Source organism: the organism of the source record quoted next, unplaced genomic scaffold, assembly GCF_019419815.1.
Source record: "Pyrus x bretschneideri cultivar Hongxiangsu unplaced genomic scaffold, Pyrus_bretschneideri_v1 Contig15, whole genome shotgun sequence".
NCBI lineage: Eukaryota > Viridiplantae > Streptophyta > Magnoliopsida > Rosales > Rosaceae > Pyrus > Pyrus x bretschneideri.
In genome coordinates, this window is record NW_025999446.1 from 2,409,628 (window position 1) to 2,437,418 (window position 27,791).

Sequence of the window (27,791 nt, forward strand, 5' to 3'; positions counted from 1 at the left end):
GACGTCGCCCTGACGTTAGCCTTCTGTCACGTTGCCTTCGGGCTCTCGGGCTGGCAACTGGTGCCGGGCTTCTCTCTCGGGCTCCCTTGCCAGCACACGTTGGACCATCTCCCTCGAGCTATCTGGGCCTGTTCCAAAGCTAGTCCACCGGGCAATAGCCCACAATAGAACTGCTCTAATGGATGCAAAAAGGAATCCAAACTCAAATGAATGAAAGATTTTTCAGTGTGTCAAGAACACAGTCTGATATATCAAGTACAATAATACAATTAGTTGAAAACTTGAAAAAAATTCCAACCAATTTATTATAACATTTAGAGTATTATATCGTGACATTAAAAAAAAATCTCCAGGGGCAACACACTAGGTACCTTCTTTTGTGGCGATTTGCAAAGTCACTTATCTTTTAAACCTGAGGTGACATCAATTTGTCATGTTCTAGGTACCTTCTTTTGTGGCGATTTGCAAAGTCACTTATCTTTTAAACCTGAGGTGACATCAATTTGTCATGTTTTGAATTTGACTAAAGTATTAATTGACTACCGAATTTTGCATGGTGTGGATTATAAATTCATACCCTTATTGAAGGCCTGATGGAGGGAGGCGTTATATTAACGCTGAGCCTTATCATATACACATGTAAGGTAAGTTGGAAAGACCAATATGTATGTGCACTCTTGAGTGCACCTCCTTTTTCACTTTGTTGTGCTTTACGGAGATACACATATATATATATATATGATGAAATATTTTTCAAAGTATCTCGAACACGATTTGGTATATCAAGTGTTATAATACAATTAGTTAAAAATTTAGAAAATATATTTTACCCAATTGTGCTGTGACACTTACTGTAACGCGTCGTGTTCTTGGTAGATTGAAAATTTTATTTATAAATGATACTAAGGAGGTAGGGGGCAATGGGTGCCTGGAAGGAGGTAGGTGGCAATGGGTGTATCTGACCCTCACAAGATGCCTTTGTTACCATTAAAATTTAGTGTTCTAAAAATCGGTTTAGGCGGCGTCTAGGTGCTGGGTGGCAAAGCTCCGACCTAATTTAGACCAAAATGTTTAGTTAGGCAGGGAGGATATAGGTGGCCGTCTAGGCGCTCGCTAGGCGCCTGAGGCAAGCTAGGCAGCAGTCTAGACGGTTTGAATCTCGCTGCAAATCCCAAACTTGTTGCAATTTTCGCAAAGGATCTACAACTTCCGATCTCGTACGTAGTAGCAGAGACCTGGAAAATTTTCTGTAGCTCGTCTCTATGAAAATGAGGGAAGAGAGAGTGCGAAGAGAGAGAGAGACTACTGGTGAATTTTTGCAACTTGTCTATGTGAAGATGAGGGAAGAAAAAGTGTTGCCATATAATTTATGCAGCTCGTTGTGAAGATGAGAGCAGAGAAGAGAGAGAGAGAGAGAGATTTAAACATTTCAATATGTGTTGGTGGTGCAAGTTGAGGACTCAAAAGCTTGGGTGATGTGAAAGAGCATGGATGGTTTGATGATTTTAAAATTGAAAACCATGGATTATGTTTTAATCATGAAATCCACCCAAGGTGGACGGGTGATGGACGGTTTGATGGTTTTAAGTTTTAACAATGAAAAGGCTTTTTATATTTATAAAAGTTTGGGATATATATATAGAGTGTGTGTGTGTAAATCTTATATAAATTACAAATTATTTAGATAATATTTGTTTTTTTTTTTCCTAGGCAAGCATATCATATATGTACATAAAACATTCACATATGTATATTCTTCTATAAGAAATAGTATATTAGTCAATAATTATTTACATTTAATATAGTAAATTTATTAATTTATATAATATATAAGAAATTTACCTAAATCTGTCTAGGCGCCTGCCTAGATCCCTCCTATCTGCCTAACATTTTTTAGAACCTTGTTAAAATTTAGCATCTCTGACCCTCACAAGATGCCTTTGTTACCATTAAAATTTAGCATATGATTCCAAGAAAAATATTAATACACAGATAATACAAGTCATGTGCATTTGATACTATTTTTGCACATCATATACACTAAGACCATTATGAATGTGTATTAATTAGAGCACCAAGAACTTCGTCTTCAATCAATAAGTTCGGAATTCGAATTTAAGACTTCTTTTAACATTAAATATTGGAAAGAAAAATATCGAAAGATCTAAGATAATGTTTAAATTTGAGATAAAAATCAGGCTTTTTAGTCAAAATGGTTCCTAATATTGGCATAACTCCTCACTTTGGTCCCTGACAAAAAAAATCGATGGAAGTGATTCCTGAATTTATCCACCGTAAATTATTTTGATCATTTTCTGTGAAAAATCTATCAATATTCTCATTAAGTGGAGCGGTTGGTTTGACAAAAATACCCTTAAAAGGTGGTCATGTATTCGCACGTGACAATTTAACAAGAATATTGGTAGATTTTTCATAAAATGACAAAAATGATTTACGATGGATAAACTCAGGAAGTACTTCTATCGATTTTCATTTTCAGGAATCAAACTAATGAGTTATACCAGTCTTAGATTTCATTTTGACTAATAAAAAAAAAAAAATCTTTGTCAAACACGAGTATAACCTAAAGTATATATATGTGAACAATCAATATTTGAGGACTTCTTCTTTGTCACACCCTCGTTGTCATAAGATTCTGACTCCGCTATTAAATATATGCATGGTTATAAGAAATCGAACGAAATTACGCATTACTTAGTTGCGGTATTTAACTTTCGGATCTGCATTTTTCTAGGGCCACAATTTTGTTTGAACAAGTAATATCTACATCCAACCTTAACTGACGATTAACTTTGCCTAAATGATCTGTGTACTGCATTCATACTTATAGCAAATAGTCCACCTCAGTGGCAGGCGTTTGGTAATGCATGCAAGACCCAAAAGAAGAAAAAGGGGCCAGATTAACCCACTCTACTGTCACCCTCAAGATATATGAAATTTCGAACAGAAGGTGATATATTGGCATCGGAGAGTCGGGGACGGCAATGATATTATACAAATACAGTGATACGTACTGTAATAATTTCCCCGTAGGTAAATAAGGTTTCTTGCTGTTCATATTCTATATTACAATGTCAGAAAGTCTCACTTAAATTTACTTTGAGAGATTCCAAATAAAGTTTCTTAATTAAGAAAATAATAGTGTCTTATGTTTTATTAGTTTTAGGTCAAAATCAAATCCAATCTTGACTTGCAAGAAATATAAACTTTTTCATGTTGTTCTTTTGTACATATTGTTTTGTAATTTTTTAGTGTTCTTTGAATGTTTTAGTTGAACTTCTGGCTTGACTTTACAAATCCAACGTTATGGTTGGTTTCATGTTACATGAAATTTTAACAGCAGCCACGAAATGCCTTAAACAATGGGATCGAAACCTCAAAGCACCAAGAAACCTATTTAAAACGAGAAAATTTTGAGCCTCTCCATTCATCCCCAACGTTTTGGGTTGGATACTCTAATTCTATCATAAAGTGACTCTCTTTTTTTTATAAGACTATAAGGATGCGTTTGTTGCACTGAATTATATCGGACTGGACTAGCTTTAGGCATTAAACTGGACTGGCTTAGACTAAACTAAGTTGGACTAACTTAGTGAAATGTTTGGTGCAGTATCAGACTAAGAAGCAGGATAACTAAAAGACTCAAATATTATATTATTTAATCTACATTTATTAATAGTTTATTATTAATTTATCTTTTTTTTTTTTTTCTAGAATCATCTCTCTATCTAATACCCAGTATCTTTTTATTTATTTTTTTCTAAAATCATCTTAACCCATTTCTCTTTAACTCCGCCAATCTCTCCCTCTCCTCTCCCTCTTTTTATCCTGTTTCACCATTTTTCTAGAATTCTCTTCATCTCTGTATACCTCTCCCACTTTTCCTCTGCCCACTCTCTCCCTCCCCTCTCCCACTTTTCCTCTTCCACACTCCCCCTCTTTTCCTTATGCAGAGATTCGCACAGAGGATTTATCAAAGCTCTCCACCCAGCACCTTCACTGATTTTCTAGGAAAATCTCAAAATTTTCTAGTGATTTTGCCTTTTTATTTTGAATTTGTGTGGGGGATTCGTCTGCAGGTGCTTAATTTTGGGGGTTTTGCATTTTTTTTGTTTTGAATTTTAGGTGTTGATTTTGAGATTTAGGCAGTAGGTTTGAGATTTGGGCATGGGTACGGGAGTCAGAGTCGCAAACGACAAAGGTGTGCAAACGATGTTGGAGACGGGATTAGGAATCCCATGCTTTTTTTTTGTGTTTGTGTGTGGGGGGGGGGGGGGGTGGGGTTTCTCACTAGGACGACCTAGCAAAGCACTTAATTGGAACGAGTCCAACTTAGTCTCATTTCAGTTTAGTCCAGCTCACATCAAACACGAGATTAGTAGTCTTAGCAAAGCAATCCAGTGAACTTTAACGAGGGCAAACAAACACGCCCTAATAATATTCTAACTGAAAACACTGTAAATATTGAGTTTTTGAAAATAAAGTTTCGGGGTTAAATTTCAGAGTTCTCCTTAAGTTAAAATCTCACCTAATTCATTATACTATTCTCCAACTTTGAAGGAATTTATTAAAAAAAATAATAAAAAAAGACTAGGAAACAAACCAAAACGCAGTAACCTAGAATACATACAAGATAAATACTAAGAAACAAATTTTCTTCGCCATCATCTTCTAGTTTTCTATTGACGGCTTCTACTAGTAATATTGTAAAGTTGGTATTTTGGAATGCTTACTTCCATGGTGTCAATTAGCAAACATATTAGTGCTTAATTACTTTTGTTTGGACACCGATATTTTTTTACAACTTTTGACTCTTGGGGCTACTTTTATTTGAATCTTTGTTGCTAACAATGATTTGATTCCAATACTAAAGATGAAAGACCTTGACATTGATTCAAACCTACATTGTGGTTGTTGGAGGTTGAGAATCGATACTACGTTGATGAGAGGAGGAACCATACAAGAGCTTATAAGTAAATTGGGCTACTTCTCGTATTGCCAATTGATTTTATGATGAAACCTCAGCTTTCTTCAATTGATTTGACAATTTCCCTCTGGCTACCCTTCAACTAAGTTGAACTTGTGTAGATCGATTCCATTTCCAAATCTCATTAGGGTTAGGCCATTACAATCCGCATATCTCTCAGCCTTGTTTTTTTTTTTTTTAAATTGGTTTTTAATGTACTGTCTGCCGCTAGATATGGAAGCAGCTGCAGGCATTGTTTTGTCCCGGGCTTAATATCATTTGTCATTTCGCCAAATCATTGTGACTTTGTGAGTCATCTGAAAAAATAATAAAGTATGCATTCGATTTGTTTTATTTAGTCATTGAAGATAAATACTAATAAGCAAGTACCTAATAAATCATAATCAACAAGTGCAATAAGCAAAGGCTATGATCATTTGATTTATTGATACTTAATCTCCATTTTGTTAGAGAAGATTATAACTTCATCAAAACTCATGAATGAAATTTTTTTTTGTTTTTTTTTGGTTTTTATCAAAGTTTGGGGTACATTCTAAAGGTAGGACTAATCTCCAATGGGCTCGAAAGACTAAAGGCATTTTAGCACACCCCTAACCACAGTTAAATGACATAGGGTTTAGGGTTTAGGTTTTAGGATTCCTAAACCCTTAAATGACATATGTCCTCTCAAATCTTTCAACTAGGGAATCATTTGTGTTTTTGCAAGCTTCATACCTCAAACTAAAGAACAGGAAGCAAACCTAATTTGGAATAAAAACTTGATAGTTATAGCAACTAGTTCTTCAACAACAAGCAAACTACAACTTTTTTTTTCGTAGTGTAAGCCCTGGTTTGGTAAAGCTTAAATTTTTTTTTTTAAAAAACTGGGATGAAAAAAAGTTGCTGCCAGAATTGCGTTTGGTAACTCATCAACAAAGCACTTATTTTCAAAGTTGTTGCCAGAAACAGCTGGAAAGTAGAGCAGCTATTTGCTGCTTTCAGAAAACGGCTTTTTATCACGGAAACATGGATGAACAGTACCGTTTAATGAAAGTTTTCAAATGGCAATGCTACCTCTCGCGCCTCACTTCTCTTCCTTCCTCTGGCATCTCACTTCACTCCCTCCTGTCTCACTCATTCGCTCCCAACTCCCAACTCGTCGCCCCAAAACCCAATCTCCAACCTGAAACTTCCTTCCTCCCAATGTTCTCTCTCATTCTCCAAGTTGCGTTCTCCGGCTTGGCGTGCTTCCTCTGGTAAGCTTCTATTGTCTAAAATTTCATTATTTATTTGTTTGGATTTTTAAATTTGGGGATGGCAGAGTGAGTGAAAGAGGGGTGGGAAGAGCGAAGGGATGAGTGTCTGGGTGTCGGGAAAAAAAAAATTGGGGATGGAGGGTTGGGAAAAAATTAATTGGGGAAGGTGATATGGTTTGTGGAAAAAATTAATTGGGGAAAAAAATTAGGGTTTGTGGAGGAAACAAGAAAAATTGAGAGAGAAGTAAGAAAAATTGATTACTTCTCTACCCACAATGAAGCTTGTCGTTCGAGCCGCTCGAACCGAGTCCATAGGGGTCTCTCTGGGGTCTCTCTGCCCGCGACGAAGCTTGTTGTTCTTTTTAAATCTTGTTTTGAATTATGTTCAAGGTTTGTTCTTATTTTGATTGTTTGGGAATTGGTTTCAGATTCCGGAGGCACATACTGGGAAAGTTTGGAAATTGGATTATTTTGAATCACATCCTGCTTTACTGGTGAGTTCTTGATTTGTGTTTTTCTTCAATGGTGTTTTGGATGATTATTTTTTGTTTGATTTTCTTATTATCTGTCATATTATATGTCATGTATTAGATATTGGCAATTAGTTAGAGTGGATTTTTAGATTAATTAACATGAATGATGGTTCTTAAATAACAACTGCAACTGCAAATGACATAACAATTGCTAGTTTAGTGGAAATCAGAGGACGTTAAACCTCTCTTTGTATTTTCTGTCAGGTTTCAAAGTATTTGCACTGATGTGCTCGTAATGAAGTCGGAGTTTATTTTTAATTTGGCTAATAAGTTACTTTCTGTATTAGGTAGCTTAAAATACTACGCTGCATTCTCTATTCATTGGTACTTTGTCTCATTGATTTTGTTGAGTAATGAATATCTTTCTGCAATTCAAGTGATGCTTCCAATTGTTTTTTACTGATCTAAGAAGGCATATTCTGGCAGCTTCAGGTGCGGGGTCCTGTTTGGCAGGATCCCAGATCGTAAGAACAGCGTATTACACTTTTATGGCAATGGGTTGATACTTTTAGGTTTAGGTTTTAACTCTTGCGGGTGGTTTGTCACCCGAACCTTAGCATTAAAGCCTAAACCCTGAATCACACATGTTGGCATCTTTTCTGAAGTACACTTCCTAATCTCTGGATGCTGTCTGAATGGAGCCTATAGAAGTATATACAAATGCCTGGACGTGCTTGACATACTAATGCACATACATGTGATTATACGAGAGTGTTTCTGTTATGGTGTTTTACTGCTAATTTAATGTGGCTTTCTCTTATGTTTTCTAAATTGAGATATTTGGGGGTGGGCATTGGGGGTATTTGAACGTAGTATATCCTCGTTAGAGGAGAGATGTGTCCTAGAACTTATTTCTGCACCTACTTACATGTTATGCACAGGTTCTTGCCTTGGTGGGTGACCAGCTTGATTATGGAGAGAACATATGTGGTGCGGTACTAAGCATCATATTCAATGAGGATATATCGAGTGTCTGGAACCGGAATGCTTCTGATCATCAGGTTGGTAATTTATAACGATTTGCTGCTTGTGTGACTAGTCTTTCTGTGTGTGTGTAGTGTGGCTGTAATGGCTTTAAGAGATGCGATCAAGCGGAACTTGAAGCTTCCACACGGCTATCTCATGGAATACAAGCCACATGATGATTCGCTGCACGACAATTCATCTTACTGAAACACATGGTTGAGGGGCTAGGTTGATGCCACCAGATAAGAGCACTAGTTTCAGAAAAGCTTTCTGGAAGGTGACTGATGCACAAGCCACAACCAGAATCGGTAAAATTCTTGCATGACGAAAAGGAGATGTGCAAAGTCTGGAGACTTTATAATTGGTGGCAATCTGTACCTGAGTATATCTGTACTAAATTAATTTACTAATGGATTATCAAATAAATTACTGGCTTTATCAAACAGATTGTGCGTGCTTCCTTGAACCTGTGTACGTTGAATTTATGGGAGCATTTTTGCTCACCACAATAAACTATGGTGTATTTTACCATCACCTTCAAATCTGAACATGTGTCGGCAAGTTTCATGAATGCATCTAATTAGACTACTTTCAAACTAAAAGTTTATAAGATCAACAGTACGATTCACATACGTTGTATGGTGGATAGCTGTGAGCTCTTCAATACGTGCAGCCTCTTCGCCGTGTATACAAACATGCTGCAGTTATCAATACAATGAAATTAAAACCACGGTAAATCACGAGCAGGTGACCAATTAATTCAGTTTACACACATCCTTCTAATTAATTACTCTTGTTTTTGTTAATTAGTGAATGATTTTGTGTTTTTAAGAAAATAAGCAGCGTTTACCTGTCATCCCATCAGAAACGAGTACACAAGGAGGCTAGGTATGGCTTAGCATAATGATGAAAGCTTGTTGACGACAATGAAATGAAAGTTGCTCACTGAGAAGATGTTTGAATGAAGAGATCAGCTGCCAGATGTGCTCGCTTCACCGGACTGCCTGGCCTGAGGTGGTCCGATGTACTTATGCGGGACGTGGGCTATCTTCAACCAATCCTCACCACTACCTTGTCTACATCTTTCCTCAAGCTCCGGGCATTCTTGAATAGAGAGGTGTTGGAGTTTAGTGAGAATCTTGAAACCTGGTGGCAATAGTTGTAAACCGGGGCAGTCAAATATCGTCAAGGACCTAAGAGAATCAAGACCCTCAAACCATTCTGGCAAAGCTGTTAGATTGGGGCAGCTACCAATTTTGAGACAGTGCAGTGTTCTCACATTTTGTAACCCTTCTGGCAGAGAATCAAACCAAGGACAGCTCAACAGGATCAAACTTCGAAGGGAGGAGAGGTGTTGAACACCTTCAGGAAAAGGACCAAGATTTGGACAGAACATAATCGTCAAGTGCTCAAGCAACGTGAGCCGTTCCAAACTCGACGACAGAGAAGTTAGGTTACTGCAGTTTTCAATGGACAAAGTTCGAAGGGAACTCAAACCTCCAATCCAACCATCCGGCATGGATATTATACTGTGACAGTTACTAATCTCTAGTGACTCCAGCGCTTTGAGGTTTTGTGAAGTCTGAGGCAGAGAGGAGAGCTCTTCGCAACATTGAATGGTCAATGATTTCAGAGCAGTAAGGTTTCGGATCTGCAAAGGAAGTGAACGAAGTTTGGGGCACGACAAGATCTTCATAGAAGACAGACAGGCTGATGCAGTGAGCCCTTCTGGGAGAGTGAGTAGGCCTGGAATGTTCTCTAGAACAAGCACAGAAAGCAGACCTAAATTTGCTACGAGCGTCAGCATTGGATTACAGTCTTGCAGCTCTAGATGTTGAAGGGATTGAGGAGATGGGATATGTGCTAGCTTGGGACATCTTTTGACGGTTAATTTCTTCAGGCTTGGGAATGAATTTTCGCTATTTGCACTTGTCCACTCTTCCAAGTTGGGAAAATCACTGAGTGATAGTTTTTCAAGTGATGGAAATCTTATGTCTGCACCGTCACCGTAGAACTCAGTACCAATGCGCCTTACGCCATGCATCCCATGCAGAGAAAGAGTTTTAAGCAGCAGAAGATTCCCAAGGGCTGGAAGATGTCCACAATTTTGGCAATTCGCAATTTCAACTGCAATTACATATTCTGGGAGAGCCCAAGCAGCAAATCTAAATCCTGGATAGCCATTTATGAATAGCTTTTTCATATTTTTCGGTGGTTGTAAACTGTCGAGAATTTCTTCGGCATGTTTTTCCTGTGCTACCATAGAGGTTCTGAATCCCACTCTTGAACCTTCTCGGCGTTTAGGTACTATCCCCAGTGATATGTCCACATCTTCCGATCTTGGTTGATATAGTCCCCAGTATAATCCCAATGAATCGAGATTTTTCTTCGTCATCAGCGCAGCTGTTTTTGCTTCTGCTGCGTGCCGTACTTCCTCTAAGTGTGTTAGATTCAACTTGTCATAAAGATTTAATTGTTTCAGCTCACTAAGGCGACAACCTCTCCCAGCGACATATAATGGCAATGTCTGAAGTTGATGTAAACTTTCAATACCAGCAGGCATTCGAATTAATTGTTCACATCCAGTTAGATTGAGATGTCTTAGGCAGGTCATCCTTTCCAAGGAAGGCAAATCACGAAGATTATAGCAGCCAATTAGGTTTAAAGTCTGCAATGATACAAGCGCACATACCCTAAGAGGAAGGTCTTCGATAGGCGTGTAAGAGAGGTCAAGATACCTCAAACATATCAAGCCACCCAATGCATCCGGGAAACTAGAAACATCACAGCCACTAAGATCTAGCAAACGCAAATATACAAAGCTTGAAAACATCCTCCCCATGTTGCTTAACAAGCCAGAATCTCCTAAGAATAATAGAGTTCGTAAATGTTCCGCTGCATATAGAGCCTCCAATGGGATTGTGATTTCTCCATCTCTGTTTGTATAAACAATAGATGAGTGTCGAATTTGTGATGGATTAATATATGGTGGAAGACCTGCTTCGAGTATCACAGACTCTTCTCCTGCAACATATCGTGCAAGATCATGAATCACATCATTCATTCTATATCCGACTACATCATCATTTTCAGAAACCTCTACTTCTTGAAAGAAAGACATCCACAGTAAATCGGAAAAGTATTCATCACCAATGTCTTCTAGTCGCTTGCTCCCTTGTCGTAGAACAAAGCCTTCTGCCATCCATTGATGAATTAGCTTTTGCTTCTTGAATTCATAGTTTTTGGGAAATAATGAGCAGAAGGCAAAGCATTGTCGAAGATGTGACGGAAGATGAAGATAACTCAACATCAACGCAGGTAAAACTTTTTGTTGGCATACATCTAATTGCCAAAGTTCACTGTTCTGCATAAACAACCAATGTCCTTCCTCTCTTTTAAAGCGCATTACACTTCCCAAGCTTTTTACCGCTAACGGAAAACCTCCACATTTTTTGACAATCTGCTTCCCAATCAGAACAAGGTGTGGATACTTTTCTTCTCCTCCTCTTCCAAAAGCCCTTTGATTAAACAAAGACAAGCAATCATCAAACGTTAAACCATCCAACTGATACGGAATTGAGCTGTCCATCATCAACGGGATCTTTCTGCTGCGAGTGGTAACAACAATCTTACATCCATCAACTCCCTCTCTAAACAAAGGTGTTAGCTTTTCCCAATCATCCAGATCTTCAGTCCATACATCATCTAACACGAGTAGAAATCTTTTATTGTGCAACAAATGCCAAACCCGAGTCTGAAGTTCATCAATCCCAGTGATCTCGCACTTACTCTTTGTTACCGACTCAATAATTCCTTTCATGATCTTTGTGATATTGAAGTCATTAGAAACAAAAATCCACATCCTAACATCAAAGTGTCTTATTACCCTCTTATCATTATATGCCAATTGAGCAAGAGTCGTCTTACCAATTCCTCCATGACCAATTATTGGAATGCAAGCTGCATATCCTCCTTCAACCTGGTTGGCATCAGAAAATATTAACAGCTTGATTAACTTCTCCTTTTCTTCCTTCCTCCCATGTATTTCTGTGTCCTTAACAAAAGAGCTGGTCTCCCTTTTTGCAGACCCTTGATCTACGATACCAGGCAGCAGCTGGGTAGGCTCTCTGATATTGAACATGCGAAATCCCTCGGTTACAGTCCTTTCCAACCCCTGGAGCATAATCCTGAGTTTTTCAGGTTTTATAATTCCATCATCTGATATTGAAAGACGAAAAATACGATTCCAGTTTTCCCGAGCAGTAAAGAAGTCAAGAATGTCCTGAGTATCGCAAACTGCGTTCTTGAGGTCCAACAACCAAAGTCTGGCAGCTCTGTTTGTGAACTGTTGTTCTTCTGCAACTTCAAGAGTAGCTTGAGCTCGCACCAATGCGTGCTGCAGGCTCTGGAAGTTGTCGTTGTAACCAAGGAGATCAGAAGCCTTTTGTAGGAGCGGTGACGCCAATCTGTCGAAGAGTACTTGCAAAGCCGGGGATAAAACAATGCTCGCAGCTGCATCCATATCTAGCATGCATGCAACAGACAATAACTAAACTAGTTAAAGGAAAAAGAAAGCTAAGAGATGAGAACGGTAATGGCTTACAGGGATTTGGAAGTGGAATGCATCTGCACAAACTGAAGAGCTAAAGGGAAATTCTCAGATCCATAATGTGTGGTTTACTTTGAATGTCAAAGTCTTTCGTCTTTAATCCTACTGGAATTCAATATATCGTTAGCAACTAAGCATGGCATGGTCCCCTATGTGAAAATTACTTAGCAAAAATATCCATATATAAGTACCAGCTAATGCTAGGAAGGCCATCTATTAAACCATATTTTATAAATTTTGACGTGATTGTTGAAGATTGAATTAGTACTTAAGTGTTGATTAAAGTACTTATTTCGTATCGGTGACACATCACATGATTTGTAAATGTGATCTAAAAAGTTGATATACTGATCATTACTCATAAGTTGGCCCAAAAGGCAAAACTAGCATAGAAATATCTGTGTCCAAATAAATGTAAGCAATAATATGTTTGGTAATTAGCACAATAGCTCATTGATCTTATCTAATCACTTTGGCCGGGTTTGGTTTCTAGGATTAGATTGAAATGGATAACCTTGTATTGAAGGAAGAATTGATAAAATTGAGTTCAACTTGAAGGTAGAAAATGGAATACTCAAGAAAACTTATCTATTTCAATCCCTTCCAAATTACAAAGATTAGAAGGACAAGTTTCCTTTTTGTTTAGGAGTGTGATATCCACACATCCCATTTTACTTCTCGCACACATTTTTAATATTTGACCGTCGGATTGGATGAATTTAAGAAGATCAACGGACATAAATTATCAAGGAATGTGTGAGAAGTAAAATGAGATGTGTGGATAGTACACCCCATTTATTTAATCTAGGCCTGGCAAACGGGTCGTGTCTGTCGTGTTTGTGTCGTTTTCGTGTAACATATGTTATTTTAACAAGTTGTGTCATGTTACATCCGTTATCTTAATAAGTCCGTAACAAGTTGGGTCACTTTGCCCAACAGGTAAAGTGACCCGATCCGTTAAGAAAAAAATATTTTTTTTTCTTAATTTGCACATACCACACATTGTCACATAAATATTACTTCAAAACATTAAAACACATTGGTCGTTTAAGTACTACATCTACACTCGAAAATAAGAGTCTAATAAACAAACATGTATACACTACTAGTCTATTACAAAATATTAAATGTGCAAGGATATGCAAAATGAAAGAGTTTTTGTTTTCAAGGTTGTGAAGCTTTTCTCAAAATTTTAAACCTTGCCAATGGAATTTAAAGCTTGCATGTTATTTCTTTTACAAAATCCTTAATTTTCATCGATCATCATGACATAAGATTTTATGGTATCCACTAGTATGAATATTTTAAATTGAAGATCGAATTCATTCATTGTGTTCATATAAGATAAAGGAGTGTAGCGGTAAAAAATCATCAAAAAACAATTAGAAGTAAGATATACATGAACAATTAGGAGTATGATATAGATGAACAATGGATGAATAGTGAATATGTGACTATTTACCAACAAACTAAGATAAAGAGTTCATTTTACGATAATTATTCATAAGCAATATCCTACTACATTATTGGTTGGAAGAAAAAAATAATAATAATAACGATTAATATTATTTGTAATTCTTACTGTCTTTACCTAATCATTTGCAGGATCCTAAAGGGGGAAAAACTTTTTTACTTCTCTAGTCGCATAAATTTGGGTTTCACCACATCCAAGCAAACGAACACTCATTATTATATTTTGTTCAGTAAGCTAACACCAATCCGAAAAAGAAAAAGATAATCTAGTGGACAAATTTAAATTCAATTTTTATATTTCAATATATTTGTTTGTTAATGTGAAATTTATTATATTTTATTCTTAATAATAATGAAATTATCAAAATACCTTTGAAATGTCGTATAGGTCATTCATGTAGACCCCAGTTTTCCTTTCACTTTTCCACTCATATTGCATAACTTCCAATGTACTCACTTTTATAAATATGTGACCGCAGACGGAGCTCAATTCAAAATTATAATGAACAAATTATGCCTGGAACTGTGCAAAAATACATGAGGCAAATGAATTTCTCCTTGTGCAGCACGCACCATTGCATGGGTTCTATTTGGAGCACAAAATACGAGTAGGATTCTTTTTTTTTCTTTTCTTTTTCCTCTCTTTTTATTTTTTTTTTATTTAAACGGTCACAGTTAAATTACATTAATATTTTATATTAATTTTTTTTTATTAAAAAGAACATAAAAATGAGGAGAGAAAATCCTAATTCTGCAAAATAAACCTTTGTGCAGTGTAAAAACTTGCATGAACTGATTGATTTGACTAAAAAGAAGCAAGTGACCTTTAATTAATATTTTATTGGGTTTAATTAAAAAAAAATCTGATGGTGGATTAAGTACAATAGGTCTGCATGAGGAATTGCTTTGCCTTATTGAAGGCAAGTGGATGATTTAATATTGTTTTTTTTTTTTGAGTTTTGAGAACCCCACTTTCTACACTCCATCCATCGAACACCAAAATTAACTTTCTACCGTTAACCATCTCTCTCCCCCTCATCCTCTCTCTCACGCCTCATTCTTTTTCTTATTATTTTATTATTTTTCTCTCCCTCGTTTCAGCCGATTCCTTCATTTCTTTCTCTTTCCAAAGTAACGTTATTCATGCTATATTTTTATACTATATTTTTATACCATTTTAAGTAGCATTTGATGTGGATAGCCACACCATTTGAATTAATCAGATTTTTTTAATTTAGTTCATTATTTAATAAACTAATAATTAAGAAAAACTAGTTAATTAAATAATGATTATAGTAAACGATGAGTCTTTCTCCTTCATTTTCTTAGGTTTTGCAAATTTTTCAAATGATGTGGTTGTCCACATCATATGCCACCTAAGGTGGTATAGAAATGTGGTATAAAAACATGGTATAAATAGCATTCCCACACACTTGCACTCATTTCTCCTTCTTTCTTTTCTTTTCATTTACCTCTTTCTTCTATAAACTCAGTGAGCTCCACAAGCAATGCTAAACCCAACATCACCATCGCCACTCCAGCGAGCTCCACAAGAAATGCTAAACCACACCGGACCACCATGTCATATGTATCTTTCTCTTACTCTGGCACTCTCCCCTTTCTATGAAATCACTAGCGCCACCTTGCCTCACCCGACTCCAACAACGTCGCCGAGTCCACTATTTCCCGTGAACCAGCACCACCATCATCACTTCATTCATTTTCTCAAACCTAGGCGAAAACCCTTTAATCTCGACAGTGACAGAGACTAATGTACATTTTCCCTCAGATGAACCACCAGCAAGTTTCAATGATTCCGAGCAAGGTAAGGTTCAAACCACCTGTTTTTGCCTCCCTTGCCTCATTTTAACGACGATTGACTCCTTAGATGTGAGTTTGGGTGGCATTATTGTAGAAACCATCTCGGGGAAAAAAATTTCCACATTTCGGCGAAGGACTCGAGGGTTGCAAGTATTTTCCGCCCAACTCCAGCCACGGCTTAGCCCTGGATAGGTATATTTCTACTCCTTACCTCTTGAACTTCATTTTGGCTTTTGAATCTAAGAATTTGGTTGAGAAATGAACCTATACAAAAAAAAAAAAAAAAAAGGGCTTAAGCCCAAACCCGGCCCAAAACTTTGGGGCGACTCTCGAGTCCAAATGAGTCAGCCCAACCCGATTGAAAAAAAAGGAGCCCAAGACCCAAACCCATGACCTTCCATCCCAAATCTGGATTAGAACTCGGGATCCAGCCCAGCCCAAATTCTAAATGCATTATGGAATATTCCAAAATATTGCTTATGTTGACTTTTTCAAAATTTTATCGGAAACCCTTCTAGGCTAATTTCGACGTCCCGAGTCCTTTTTTGACATCGATTTAGTGAAATTTCAAAGTTTTAACATAGTTGACCGTCGGGCGGCTCGGTTGACTTTTTACAAAATTTGCCAAGGACCCCCTCTTAGCGTATTTCGACGCTCTGATTCTGAATCCGTACTCCATTTTCCCAAATTTAGTCGTTTAAGTTGAGTTTTACTAATAGGTCCCAATATTATGCTTAGGTGCGATTACTATCAGAGACTTTGGCTTTCCTAGCTCGAATGGATGTGACATCGCAAATATCTGTGAGTGGGTCTTTTCATTTTTACATATATATATATATGTATATGTGATTTTTCTCCAACAACTGCTTTTATATATTATGCTGTGATATGCCATGTTTAACTTTACAAATAGACTTTTTTTACACTTTATGTTGTTAATATATCGATAACTTATACGTTGGGTTCGTTAAGCAAGTGGGTAAGTAGGCCCATCTCCAATAGTATTTTATTAAGGGATGTGATATCCACACACCCCATTTTATTTCTCACACACCTTTTTAATTTTTGATCGTCAGATAGAATGAATTGAAGAAGAGCAACGGATAAAAATTATCAAGGGGTGTGTGAGAAGTAAAATGAGGCGTGTGGATAGCACATCCCTTTATTAATTAGGCCTTACGCCTAATTAATTATTGTTTGGGCTTGACCCAAAGACACACACACACATACATCTACACTCGTAGTGCTCATCACTACGATTGCATAAACACAAGTGATACAGAATTCAGAGAAACCATTATGCTGAAAAGACTTCATGGGAAACAGAGAAACGTGTGGGAGACCTATTCGTAATTCTTTTTTGATTAAAGTATGTTGTTTTTACTTTTGAGGACGAAATTTTCTTAAAGGGGTAGAATGTGACATCCTGTCTCGAAATTTATTATATTTTATTCTTAGTAGTAGTGAAATTATCAAAACGCCCCTGAGATGCCATGTAGGCCTTCCATGTGGACCTCAGTTTTCCTTTCACTTTTCCACTTTTATTGTACAACTTCCGAATGGTACTCACTTTTACGAACACGTGGTCGCAGACGAAACTCAATTCGAAATTATAACGAACCAGTTATGTCTGAAACTGTGTAAAAATAACCGAGGCAAATGAATTTCTCCTTATGCAACGCGCACCATTGCATAGGTTCTATCTGGAGCACAAAATCAGCCTTTGTGCAGTGTAAAAACTTGCAAGAACTGACTGATTTAACTAAAGAAAAGGAAGAGGTTTAATTTAAAAAAGAAAAAAAAAAATCTGATGGTGGATTTCGTACAAGGATTAGAATTATCTTTCTTTTTCTTTCCATTATCTTCTCTCACATTTTTTATATTTTATCTTTCTCTTGTTATAAAAAATTAATATAAAATATTAACGTGACTTAATTGTAACTGTTCAAATAGAAAATAAAAAAATAAAAATAAAAAAAGAAAGAGAGAATCTTACTCCTTCATACAATGGGTCTGCATGAGGAATTGCTTGGCTTTATTGAAGGCAAGTGGACGATTTAATATTTTTTTGTTTGAGTTTTGAGAACCCCACTTTCTACACTCCATCAAACACCATAATGAACTTTCTCACCCCCCTCATCCTCTCCCTCACCCCCTCATTCTTTTTCTTATTATTTTATTATTTTTCTCTCCCTCGTTTCAGCCGATTCCCTCATTTCTCTCTCTTCCCACACACTTGCATCATTTCTCCTTCTTTCTTTTATTTTCATTTAACTCTCTCTTCTGTAAACCCTGCGAGCCTTACCTCGCTTTCTCCCTCAGCTATGTGCACACTGCACGGAAGGTGCAGCAGCACCAATCCAACATCAACATCGCCACTCCAGCGAGCTCAACAGGAAATGCTAAACCACACCAGACCACCATGTCATATATATATATATATCTCTCTCTCTCTCTCTCTCTCTCTCTCTCTCTCTCTAGCACTCTTCTCTCTCTATGAAATCACCGGCGCCACCTCACCTCACAGACTCCGATGACGTCGCCGAGTCCACTCTTTCCCATGAACCAGCACCACCATCATCACTTCATTCATTTTCTCAAACTCAGGCCAAAACCCTTGAATCTCGACAGTGACAGAGACCAATGTACACTTCCCCTCCGACGAACCACCGGCGAGTTTCAATGATTCCAAGCAAGGTAAGGTTTGGACCACCTGTTTTTGCCTCCCTCGCCTCATTTTAAAGATGATTGACTCCTTAGACCTGAATTTTGGTGGCGTTATTGCAGAAACTCTCAGAGTTGCAGGTATTTTCCGGCCACCAGTTAGGTATATTTCTGTTCCGGTAAAAAATAAAAAAACCAAAAAATAAAATTAAAAGGGCTTAAAGCCCAGACCTTTGGCCCAACCCAAACCAAACCTTTGGGGCAACCTGCGAGTCCAAAGGAGGTCAACCCAACCTAGAGTCGGCCCAAACCCATGACCCTCAAACTTGGATCTGGATTTGAACCCAGAAATATTCCTTATGTTGACTTTTTTGAAATTTTCTCGGAAATCCTCATAGGCTAATTTCGATGCCCCGAGTCTTTTTTTGACATCTATTTAGTGAAATTCTAAAGTTTTAACGTAGTTGACCGTCGGAACGGTTTGGTTGACTTTTTAGGGTTGGCCGTTGACTTTTTCGTTGAGTTTTTACAAAATTTGCCCGGAGCCCCTCTTAGCGCATTTCAACGCTTTGATTCCGAATCCGTACTCCGTTTTCTCAAATTTAGTCGTTTAAGTTGAATTTTACTAATAGGTTCCAATATTATGCTTAGGTGCAATTAATATTGGAGACTCCAGCTTTCCTAGCTCGAATGGATGTGACATCGCAAGTATTTGTGAGTGAGTCTTTTCATTTTTACGTATATATATGTATATGTGATTTTTCTCCGACAAGTGCTTTTATATATTATGATGTGATATGCCATGTTTAGCTTTATAAATAGACTTTTCGTACACTTTTTGTTGTTAATATTATTTGTGAGCATAAACTTGTGGCATGACATCCTTACATTTTATCTGCTCATTATTACATGTTTGCACGGTGTTTCTTAGTTATTTATATTGTCTTGGGCCAAGGACTAGCTTCACGTGTACTTCACATGCACCGTTTACATTCGCTTTGGATCCAAAGTTAGGTGTCATCTTGTCCTTTTGTGTAATGTTTTGGACTCGTATGTGATGCGACTAGCGCATCTCACTTGATGTAGTACTAGAATGTAAAATCTACACCCAGCCTATTTCATTGTTTGAATATCTTTGCAGTGGACTTGTGTGCCTACATAAATTAATGAGCATTGATTTCTTAGAATAACGAATTGAGATTAATGTTAAGATATCTTGTTGTTGTACCCTACATCTTTGACTCACTTTTGCTGCAAGGTACCTATTACATACTATTATTATAATATTTTTGTGAAACCATATACTTGTTTTATGGTGAGGGGTTACACTTTTCGAAAAGGTTTTACAAAACTTTATTTTTAGGCCCACTCACCTTTGTTTTTTGCCCCTCTATGATTTTAGTGGCAGAGGTTTTGTGATGACGAAGATTGTTGGTAAAAGCTATCATGTAGGAGACTTCTCCTTTCGGTATAGATTTCCTTACTCTTCTTTTACTGCAATTTATCTATGCTCTGACATCACTTATGTAATATGGGTTCAATCCCGCTCACATGTGCACTCTAAATTAATCACTTTTACTTTTTAATTTATTCACATTTTTCACATCACTACACTTTATGGCTTCGTTACCTTCCAGGTGTCGGCCAACACATCGTAGTTCGGGTGTCCAATAATCCATTTTCTCTTTTAGTATATATATAATATAATATTAGCATTGATCCTAAAGCCATTGGATCCTGGCGCAGAGTTCACAAATTTCTATGGGTTTGAGCTAAAGAGTTTGATGAACTCGCTCTGAACTCCAATGAATTACAGGGCTGCTATCTGTCTGCAGCTCATCATCAAGCTCAATATGCTTTTGACCTCAACTCTCCATTTATAACTTGACATTTCAAAAAAACTCAATACCCATCTACTCCAGCATGATCAAAACATTAATCTACCTTAGTTATAGTTCTAAAACTGAATTCAACCCATAAACCAAATTCTAAATTACCAAACATCTAAAAAAAACAAATTTAGCATCAGATAACACTTCAAATAGACAAAAAACACAACATACAATCTTGCACCGTTATATCAAAACCCGAAAATAGATTATCATAAAATAGCACCTAGACGATCAAAGCAAAACGCCGGAAGCAAAATGTATTTTACTTATGCAAAGGTTTGCATTTTTTTTTTATACCTAACCCTCAAACTTGCAGAAATCAGACAAAAGCAAAAGTTAAGATGTAGAGATGTCCTCAAATATACTGTGTGGAAGCAAAGCTTAGAGTTTTGTGAAGCAAACCGCGACATAAGCTGTAGCCATTTGAATACATTAACACTTAAAAATAAATAAATCCTTGTTCATCTATTTCGGTTCATACTGTGTGAAAGGAGGCATTATCATATATGCGTATTCCACAAAAGCATATGGAAAGTAAAAAACTATATATGACCCTCTATCTAAATGCTGATTGATAATGCTGATTGATATCTGGTCAAATGCAGCAAAAATTGAAAATTCACAAAAAGTAACAGAACATTAGAAATTAAAATAAAAAAAAATGATCTAAACTATTTACCATTTCAGATAACTTAAATCATAGAGATCCTCATCGTGTCTCCGACAATTAGGGCATGACATTGCCCTCTTTACATTGTAAGGCTGAACCAATGTAATCTGAAAGGATGTATAAAAAAAAAAAAATCAAGGATCATGAAAGCTCGGTATCATCTTTACTGAAAAGGCATAACTAAACTTATGCTTTTGATAACTATATGAATATGCTTGAATCTCGCGAGATTTTGGCTCAGTAAAATTTCTCGTGTTGTACTTTGTTTGTTGACTAAGTATTTAGCAAAAAGCAAATAAGCACTGGTGACAAAGAGTAAACGAAATGCATACTATCACACTCAGACTGTCAGACAAAAACCTTAGAAAGATTATTTCCACTACCACAACCTTGTTGGATTGATTTATGTTTCACTGAGATGAAAAAAAAAATCATGAAAAATTAGTCCCAATAAAGAGGTCAAGCAACATTTAACGGTAAGGAGAAGAAAAAATCATGAAATAGGATCAACTGAAAATAATGGAAAGAAAGGAGGAATAAAACTCAATTAACCTCATAAAGGAAATTTTATCATCACAATAGAACACTCAAACACATAGTAAACCCCACCTTATTTCACAGCAGAATCAGTAAATCTTTTAATTGAAGTTGAATGCTCTCCAAATGGAGATTGAGTTTATTCAGAATTCATGTGGTCTCATCTAGAAAATCTCAGTTTAAGCCCTTAAAAACATCCTTACATAATTGGTCTGTCTGTTCCTAATTTCTTCCTTCATCCCGCACATATGCGCTCTAAAAACACAAACAATATACTCCCTAAGAAAATAATACTGAAAACTTTAAAATGCCAGGTTGGTACATTGGCCTGCAAGGAGTCCCAGTTCTGGTCTTAGCAATTGAGAGAATAATGTAATTTTATGAGGAAAAATCATAGAGACAAAAGACCGAAACAAATGGCTTACCAATTAAGTCGACTCCCATCTGAAACAAAGGAAACATGCCAACAGGAAACAGACCTGAAAAAATCAAACTCTAATAAGAAGAAATATTGGAGAATCTAACATACACGAAATATTTAAGATTTTGAAAAATTAAGAATTAAATTATATCAAAACAATTCTGAGTGTATCAAATTGAAAATTTTGAAAAGAGCATACCAGTTTTTTGTGGTTGATTGGGTCAAAAAGTACGTGATGTTGCTGAACCCTCAAGAACCCCAAGCAAAATCAAACAATTCCTACACAATTGACAAAGAGAGTTGAAAAGGACAAAAACTATATTTAATCAAACAAACAGATGAAAGCATGGATTTTGATTGTCTTATCCACATACCCATCTCGTCATTTGCCTGAAACCCCAATTTTCTACTAATTCACAACACAATGGCAGCAATTTGTACAAATTCTAACAACAAATTGTAAAAAACAATGAGAAAAATTACCAAAAATTTCAAATCTTTTGAGGGTTCAGAGTAATTACCAGAGATACGAAAGCAAAAAAACAAAATTAAGCCCATTTTTTCAAAATCTGAGAAATACAGTGCAATTTCTGAACAAAGGAGTGAGAAAACCCTAAAATCCCCAAGAGCCCTAATTTATAAACCCTAAAATCCCTCCTTAACTTTAGAATAGATAATTCGGAGAGACCCACGAGCACGAAGTTGGTGTCACGACAAATGCTCCAATTTTGCCAAAATTCATAACTAATCTTTTTTTTTTTGAACAAAATTCATAGTACTAATTTTAATAAACTTTTAATTTAAAGACCAAAGCTACAATTTGCCATTCAGTAACTGATACTCTGATTTACTGACATATACATGGTTTCTTTTCAGAGACCAAAGCTACAATTTGCCATTCAGGAGCCCTAGATTATATTACATGTGCCATGAGACCTTGAGAGAAGACCAAGTGAACAGAGGTCTGACCCAGTTAAGGGTAATTTAGAGAAGAAAATAAGATGCAGATGGCGGCTTTACTGCGGTAACAGAAAGCAATTAGACAAATATGCTTATGCACTGGTGCGGGTTCGACGATAAGGGTACGTAACTTGCAAAACCAAATAAGGGTGATTTGGGGCTTTTAAATATTCATTAAAGTATCACCGGTTACGCACCCGCTTTTTCTTAAACACGGAATTGAAATTATGATTTTTTTCTATACTCATTCTTTACACTAAGGTAGGGATGGACTCGAAAAACCGAAAAAGAAAACGAACCAATTGAAAACTGAAACTGCGAAAACCAAAACCGAACAAAAAACTATTAGTTCAGTTTCGTTTTTGATGGTTCGAAAATTAAACCGAGTTTGGTATTCATTTTCAAGCCCAATTTATTTATGCTGGGTATTCATTTTCAAGCTCAATTTCAAGTCAACTATTAGCCTAATTTCTTAAATATTAGATGAACCCAACTTAAGGCCCAAATATGTTGAAAGTCTTGTTCATAATATATTTATTTCTTCATTTTCTCTCCATTTTCTAGGCTAACAAAACAAAAGAAAAAAAAAATAAGAACCGAACATGACGGAACCAAAATAATTCGGTTTCTTCTTTACTAATTGCAAAAGCCGAACTGAACTAAATAGTAATTTTAGTGTTGCAAAAAAAAAAAAACTGAAAAGAATAAAACTGAACCTAGAATGCCCAGGATCTTTAAACCATACTCACTCACAATTAGAAATAAACCGTGTATAGATTTTGGCTCAGCTTAGAAATGCGATTGATCTCATTCTCAACCTTGAAAGTGAGACCTGTCTAATCTGTTCAAAGTTCTACATTGATGGAAATTTGTTGTGTGTGTGATCAAAACAACATCATGTACCATCATAAGATATTATTATAATATGAATAGACGACATATCATAGCACATAACAAGTGCGTAGCTTATCTCTACTCTCTTTTCCTTTGTGTGGGTTCGATAGGTGTATCATAACATTTTTTTTATTCATCGATATTTACACGAAGGGATAGGGAGAATAAATTGGTTACAAACTCAACATTCACAAAGATTGGAACCTAAGACCTTTCACGTACAAATGAAGTGAAATAACACTAGACCGTAGTATTAAGTGACAAACGTATTATGACTTAGGAACAATTCTTTTTACAAAAGCCCCAAAAGGGTGTAAACCTGAACATTTCAACAAGAAAAGGAGATACAGAAAACAGAAAATGAAAGTGATCTTTAACACCCTTAATATACAAGGTTTAATTAGGCCATTAAAGAGAGGAAAAAAAGAAAAGAAAACTTGATGGAAACCCCTAAATAATGTAGAGCTTCATGTCATCGCATGTATGGGAATTCCTCCACTTATTATTGCCTCATCTTCCAATTCCAACTTCCATTGTAGAATCAAGTGGTGTCTTTTCACGCTGACTGCTACTAACTGAAAACAAGCAAACTTCCATTATAAATATTTCTGAAGCTAAATTGCTATTCGGATTCGCTCTTTGAGCGGCTCATACTCAAACTTGATTTTGTTTTGCATAGAGTCGCTCAAGTCGAGTCTGAATAGCAATCCAATCCTTCAAGCTAAAAGGCTCTAGCCATGAAAATTTGACACTTAAAAAAAAAATTTATGAGAACAAAAGTAAGCTTCACGTACGCTGTAGAGTGGAAAGCTGTGAGCTCTTCAATACCTGAAGCCTCTTTGCCGTCGATACAAACATGCTGCAATTATTAATAAAATGAAATGAGAACCATGTCAAAAAATAAATCTCTCGCTACCGTGATAATTTGTGAAAATTGCAAGATATACAATATATTATGTATGTTTCTAATTAGCTGTTCTATTTTTTACATATTAATGAATGATATTTCGTTTAAATTATGAATCTCGAATACGAGAGTTTAGCCATTAATAGACAAAATAATACTTGAGTTGTGACTAGTTGGGACCAATTTTATTTAGTAAAGTTGGTATTGGACTGCTTACTTCCATGGGACATCACCAACAAGCATCCTGTCTCCTTCATTATCCTCATAAAGCAGAGTATATTTCCCATTGCCATGTAATGATTCAGTTATTGATTTGGTCTCTCCCTTCTTGTCTTCTTTCTCCACACCACAACAAGTTCTTTGAGCTAAAAATGGACACACAAAAAATAGTAGAAAATAAATAAATCATTGATGTAAAACAAAAACAAAAACAAAATCTAGTAAATAATATCAAAGAATTAGTACTAAAGCTGAAATTCTGCACACAAAAAATAACCTGCAAGGAGACCTTGGAAGAGTTCATCTATGGCAAAAGAGAGTTTCTCATAACTATCATAGGCTTTGAGGTTAATTTTTCTTCCAATGGGAACTCCTTCCATGTTGATCTTTACAAACATGTGGTCCTTGGAATAAGTAGTACTATCAGATTTTCCATTTCCCTCCTTCAAAGTTTCATTTGGTGACTCCGAATCAGCTGCTGGCTTTGCAAAGCTTGATGGTGATGATCTGATTGCAAGATTTTTCCTGGATGAACGGATCGGAGGCCATCCGACAACTGGAGCTTGTGCAATTCTGCATTTACTGCGGTAGCAAAGATAATAAAGTTCTCAAAAATTATTGTCTTGACTGAAGCATTTCTATTTATCATTCAATTCCACAACAGGATCTAATTTCATGGAAACTATTCACCTACGTACTTTGTATACTTCATAATCAATTTTACATTAACCAGCCGATGATTATTATATGCTTAACTAAGATTAATTCCCTTAGCATGATCAAATCTGATGGATGACAGTTGTTTGATAAAGAAGAAGATTAACTAATTTCTTTATCTTAACCGTCATTAGTTGAAGCAAATAAAGTAAGAAAAGCTATAGAGTTGTACCTTTTCTGATCAGAGTCACGAGCTGCTGTTGAATTTGTAAGTTCAAAAGCACTTGCTGGAGGATCTGATGAGCTTTTTGCCAACCACTTTCTCTCTTCTTTTTTCTCTTCATGACAGACTCTTTTGGCTTCATGAGAAATATTGTTCTTGTTGTTGCAGCAACCAAGGGAAAGAAGTGACTGATGATCTTCTCCTCCAGGAGGACCCAGCCTCAGCTCCAGCTTTTTGTCTTCAGCTGCAACATACCCTCTCTTATTTGCTCTTACAACCACTTCTTCATTATTCTCACAAGTCATACCATACAACTTATCCATTTCTATATAGACGCACGCTAAACTCTTAAAGTCCGAAAACCTGAAAATTGAAATGGTTATCAAACGTGCCCTAAACTTTTCAAATCCCAAAGTAATTAACTTAAGAACAAAAATCTAAAGAAATTAAAAACTAGGGTTTGCGCGAAACATGGAAAATTCTACTAAAGGGACCCAAAAACCGTGAAGTAGCTAGCCTTGAGAACCCTAAGGAGATGAGTAGTACAACGCAGTGTGGTTGTAAGGAGATATATAGCAAATTCTTCCAATAACCTGCTTTTTGGAGACTCGGTTTGGACTAGTTAATTATAGAGCACATGCAAGAAAAGGAAAATGGTTGGGAAGATTCCTTGTCTGGAATTTTAGAATCAAAAATAGAAAATATAGAGTGTTCAAAAACAAGTAACAACCGTGTAGCTGGAATAAGTGGCCGGTCACATATACATGACACTGTGACAAATGACCAAGACAGCATTCAGCTCAAAATACTCAATGTGCCTCTATGTGTGGTGTGTGTGAGTGCGAGATAAGATAGTGAGAGAGATGAGTATGCTTACTAAGAAATTTTTATGTGTGTTGGGAATACTTGTTATGCAGTGTTATTAGCGTACTACTTCACATGTTATAAGGTTCATATGTTTCACTTCTAGTTTATATTGATAAATAAAATAGATATGCGTTATAATTTGAATGGAATAATAACACCAAGTAACAGTGTTTTGAGACATTAAAAAATCTCTCGCTTATTATTCTCTTCCTTGAAAAATGGAGAAGAGGGAAGAAAAGAAACACATGCCTAAATTATCTGGAAGCCACTCAACTTGCCAAGGCGTTGTGCTTTTTATTGCCCTTTTTCTCATAATGCATGCCACATAAACCAGTGTTGTGTGAGCTTATTGCTGAGAAGGGGTCCATAAGTCTGGCTAATAGACGAAATGACATCAATTAGGCGAAGCACAACTGTCCGTTTGTTAACTTTAATCAACTTCAAAACTCAATTAGGTTAATATTCATTGAGGAAGGTTTTAAGATTGTCCTCAAGCTCGCATTTGGGAGAAATACAATCATGTGTATGATTAGTGAATCACGTGAAGAAAAAGATAGATACATGGTTGTATAGGGTTGACGGTTTAGGCAGAGTATTTAATTAATTAAAATTCAAACTCTTGATTAAGTTTGAGTTTTGCCTATCAGATTTAAACATCTGGGGGGCTCAATACTATATTGAATCACAGTTACAAGTGACTTTGACTGGGATTAGATTTGAAGGAACAGTCAGATATATGCAGCAGTAGCCACAGCACTAAATTGTAAACTCATGGAGAAGACTTCTTAGTCACCAAAAAGTAGTGGTCCTTCAACTCCACTAGCTAAGCCACGCAAAAGTGCTTGTAGAAATCCTTGGATGCTAATTATAGTCACACCCAAATCTTAACAACCTGGTTAAGCTGGTTTAAGACTCCCATAATTGCATTTTTCATACTTAATCATGGAGATTTATGTCTTCTTACGCCAGAAATTCTTAGCTATCTTTTTGTGTTTGTTTTTCTTATATGATAAGAGAAATAGATACCAGAAGATATACAGCTAATTACACAACACGTTCTCTCTTTTAAGCACACCCTTGCATTTGATGGGTTGGTTGGTGGTGAAAGCCTAGCTTCGATTACTCCAATTTTGAAGCGTGCCTTTCATTAATTTTTTATTTTGTCTGTTCTTGGAAGAAAGCAGCTTATGATCAAATGTTCAATGAATATTGTACATACGGCAAAGTCATGATGA

The 27,791-nt window shown here is 36.4% G+C and overlaps 2 protein-coding genes and 1 long non-coding RNA gene across 5 annotated transcripts; 1 reads left to right on the top strand and 2 right to left on the bottom strand.

The window, feature by feature from the left end:
- The first annotated feature begins 5,902 nt into the window (after nt 1–5,902).
- On the top strand, nt 5,903–7,783 carry LOC125475505. The gene is made up of 3 exons (XR_007256875.1): nt 5,903–6,243; nt 6,672–6,737; nt 7,658–7,783. It is a non-coding gene; the product is annotated as an uncharacterized LOC125475505 (long non-coding RNA).
- A 392-nt stretch (nt 7,784–8,175) lies between these two features.
- LOC125475504 (putative disease resistance protein RGA3) lies at nt 8,176–12,525 on the bottom strand. 2 transcript variants are annotated; one of them, XM_048580304.1, is made up of 3 exons: nt 12,346–12,525; nt 8,593–12,266; nt 8,176–8,440 (listed from the first exon to the last, which is right to left on the bottom strand). In XM_048580304.1, exon 2 carries the CDS (start codon nt 12,262–12,264, stop codon nt 8,713–8,715), a length of 3,552 nt encoding a protein of 1,183 aa, XP_048436261.1. In that variant the 5' UTR covers nt 12,265–12,266; nt 12,346–12,525; the 3' UTR covers nt 8,176–8,440; nt 8,593–8,712. The 2 variants fall into 2 exon arrangements, with proteins under 2 accessions (XP_048436261.1, XP_048436259.1); XM_048580302.1 differs by having other exon boundaries at nt 8,593–12,525.
- Nucleotides 12,526–23,908: 11,383 nt separating this feature from the next.
- On the bottom strand, nt 23,909–26,428 carry LOC125475602 (auxin-responsive protein IAA26-like). 2 transcript variants are annotated; one of them, XM_048580579.1, is made up of 5 exons: nt 25,699–26,428; nt 25,099–25,391; nt 24,808–24,955; nt 24,478–24,542; nt 23,909–24,258 (listed from the first exon to the last, which is right to left on the bottom strand). In XM_048580579.1, the coding sequence occupies exons 1-5, from the start codon at nt 26,010–26,012 to the stop codon at nt 24,194–24,196; spliced, it is 885 nt and encodes a 294-aa protein (XP_048436536.1). In that variant the 5' UTR covers nt 26,013–26,428; the 3' UTR covers nt 23,909–24,193. The 2 variants fall into 2 exon arrangements, with proteins under 2 accessions (XP_048436536.1, XP_048436535.1); XM_048580578.1 differs by having other exon boundaries at nt 25,087–25,391; nt 25,699–26,415.
- Nucleotides 26,429–27,791: the final 1,363 nt, after the last annotated feature.

Coding starts and splice junctions, on each gene's coding strand:
- LOC125475504 (XM_048580302.1), bottom strand. CDS start 12,273: ATGCTAGATATGGATGCAGCTGCGAGCATTGTTTTATCCCCGGCTTTG.
- LOC125475602 (XM_048580578.1), bottom strand. CDS start 26,012: ATGGATAAGTTGTATGGTATGACTTGTGAGAATAATGAAGAAGTGGTT. Junction 24,956..25,086: donor CTTCCAAGGTCTCCTTGCAG/GTTATTTTTTGT, acceptor GTCCATTTTTAG/CTCAAAGAACTTGTTGTGGT. Junction 24,543..24,807: donor GTTGGTGATGTCCCATGGAA/GTAAGCAGTCCA, acceptor TAATAATTGCAG/CATGTTTGTATCGACGGCAA.